General features: G+C 63.9%; 1 protein-coding gene across 1 annotated transcript; it reads right to left on the reverse strand.

The window, feature by feature from the left end:
* Positions 1-916: 916 nt before the first annotated feature.
* LBX1 (ladybird homeobox 1) lies at positions 917-2,390 on the reverse strand (the record flags this gene model as incomplete). The annotated part of the gene is made up of 2 exons (XM_080694412.1): positions 917-1,431; positions 2,066-2,390. The coding sequence occupies 2 exons, from the start codon at positions 2,388-2,390 to the stop codon at positions 917-919; spliced, it is 840 nt and encodes a 279-aa protein (XP_080550538.1).
* Between the last annotated feature and the right edge of the window lie 361 nt (positions 2,391-2,751).

Raw genomic sequence — 2,751 nt, forward strand, 5'->3', positions numbered from 1 at the left:
TAGAGTCGGCAAGACAGACCCGGAGCTGCAGAGGAGGTGGGGGTGAGGACTCGGATGGCCTCCTCTCTGTCTCTGTCACATGCAAAAAAATTCTAAAAAGAGTAAAAAATAATTCTAGGGCTTTGGGTTCTGTTTTCGATGGTTGCTTGCACGGTTGGATGTCCTCCTACTTTGTCCCTATGAGCCGGACTCCAGCAGTCGGTCGGAGAAAACACGGAAGGGAAGGAAGAATCTTAAAAAGAGCATTAGTGGGCCTTCAGAGGCAGAGATGGCATCGAAAACAGACTTCTCTTGCTGGGAATAAGGAAAGATCGATTTTGAAACTTGCAAGTCAGGACCCTGCTGCCCCCCTTACCCTCTTCCCACGAGGTGAAAAAAAGGCATAAGGAAATAAGTCAACTGCAATAGGCCGAGGGAGGCGAGGAGGGAGCGGGCCGTGCATTCGCCACATGCAGAGAAAAATCAAAACAGCAGGAGCAGCCCTCTTTTCTGGACCGGGTGGGATTAGTGTTCCCAGCTCTCGGCTCTGCCCTCGCCCTCAGCCAACCTGGCAGCCAGAGAGCTTTGGAAACACCGAAATCTCTGAGGTTTAAAAAAAATAAAAGAAAGAAAAAAATCAGGCTGCGGTGGGAAGAACCCGCTATTTAGGTTTAAATATTTATACAGAAGCCATACAGAATTTCACCGCAGAGCTCCCGGGCAGCAGAGGCCGCGCGTATGGCGGCGGCCTGGCCGGCCAGGCCGGGTTTATTGCTTCGAGAGGGAAGAGGCTGCTGCCAGGAGCCGAGTCCGGCCGGGGACGAGGGCGGAGGCGGGAGTTGCAGAGAAGGTCCCAGCTCCCCGCGGCGGGCCTGTCGGGAGGCGGCGGGCCAGCGGGCACTAGGGGCCCGGTGGGGCAGAAGACCCAGGGCGCCCCTCAATCGTCCACGTCGATCTCTTCGTCTTCCTCGTCCTCCGAGCAGTCCTGGCTGCTGGCCCGCTGGTCCGTGAGCGGAGAGGCGGGGGAGAGCTGCAAGGGCCCGGCGCCCGGGGCCTGCGGGGCGCCTGGGGGGAGGGCCGGAGAGCCCGGCCTCGACTTGGCCCTGCCGCAGCCGCCGCCGCCTGCGGCCTCCGAGTTCTGCTCGAGTTCGGCCAGCGCCACGATGTCCATCTGCCCGCTGGGGCCCAGTTTCTTGGCGGACTCCACGTCGGCCTTCATCTCCTCCAGATCCCGCTTGAGCTTGGCGCGCCGGTTCTGGAACCAGGTGATGACCTGTGCGTTGGTGAGGCCCAGCTGCTGTGCGATTTGGTCGCGATCGGCCGGGGACAGGTACTTCTGGTAGAGAAATCTCTTTTCCAACTCGTAAATCTGATGGTTGGTGAAGGCCGTGCGCGACTTTCGCCGCTTCTTGGGGGTCTGCCGCTGTCCAAAGATGGTCATCCCATCTCGGCCTGGAAAGAAATGACAGTGTGGGCTCCCTTCGGGAAAGTAGAGACCCCCCTGGTTCTGGCCCAGGGACTCCCCGCCCCACCCTGGCCTGCAATCGGTCTCGATCCCCTTCTCTGCTTTGGCTTAGCGGCTCCCACCGGAGCTTTGGCGACCCTCCTTCTGTCTTCTGCTCTCCTTGAAGTGCCGAGGAAAAATAATTTGGTCTCTGTCCATTACCTAAGAGTTGATTTGAAAGACTGGAAGTCTCAGAGTCAGAGGACTCCAAGCAGCCACTCCTGGATTTCAGTGTGAACGGGGGTTCTCCAACCCTCCCCAACCCCCTGGACTCTAGATTCTCTCAACGATTTTCCTCCACCCAGAGGAGTCGGGCTGGGTGTGCCCGGGCCGCTGGAAACCCCCCTCCGAGAAAAAACCAAAACAAAAACAGGAGGAGGGGGCAGACACTGCGGCGGAGCGTGGGTTCCCACGCTCCTCTCGGATCGCCCCGACTCTGGCCTACCCGAAGGTTCCTAGGAAATAGGGACCCGGTCTGGTTTCGCCCATCTTGGCTCCGGGGCTGGCGGGCCCGCGGTGGCCGAGCACCGGCACAAAGCGCCGGCCGGGGCGCGGGCGCGGGCGCCTCGCGGTGCCGCCTACCTTCGGCTGCCTGCAGGACGCTGACCTCCAGTCCCTTAAAGGTCTTGCTGGCCAGCTCCTCCAGCGCGCACAGCGGCGAGGTCTGCGACAGCAGCGCGCGGCCGGCCAGGGGCAAGCCGCCCGGCGCGTGCTTGTCGGCGGCGGCCAGCAGGTGCGCCGCCCCGCACAGCGAGTAACTTCTCCGCACCGACGGCTTGTTGAGGATGTCCTCGATGCTGAACGGCGTCAGCGGCTTGTTGGAGTTGGCGGGCGGCGGCAGGTGGTCCAGCGGGCTGCGCCGCCGCTCCTCCCCCGGCGCCGCCTTGCCGTCCTCCTTGGAAGTCATCGCGGCCTCGCTGGGCCCGGCCGGCCGGGAGGCTCGGGCCGCGGGGACCCAGCCCCGGGCGGGCGGGCGGGCGGGCGGGCGGGGGCGCCCAGCAGACCCGGCGGGCCGGCGGCTCAGCCGCTGGGGGCCCGGGGCGAGCGCGCGGCCGGGGCTTCCCGCAGTCCGGGGCCGGAGCCGGGGCGCGCCGCGCGGGGCTCCAGTTTCGCCAGCCCCGGTGCTATTTAAAGGTATCAGGTGGCTCCGTGGCGGCTCCTGGCCCCGGGTCCTGGCGGCGGCGGCTGGAGGAGCCGAGGCGAGGGCGCCGGTCCCGGACTGAGGGCAGGCGGAGAGACGGGGCAGTTGACTATTGCTAACAAGTTAG

The sequence above is a fragment of the Muscardinus avellanarius genome, assembly GCF_963383645.1.
Source record: "Muscardinus avellanarius genome assembly, chromosome: 4".
NCBI classification, from domain to species: domain Eukaryota; kingdom Metazoa; phylum Chordata; class Mammalia; order Rodentia; family Gliridae; genus Muscardinus; species Muscardinus avellanarius.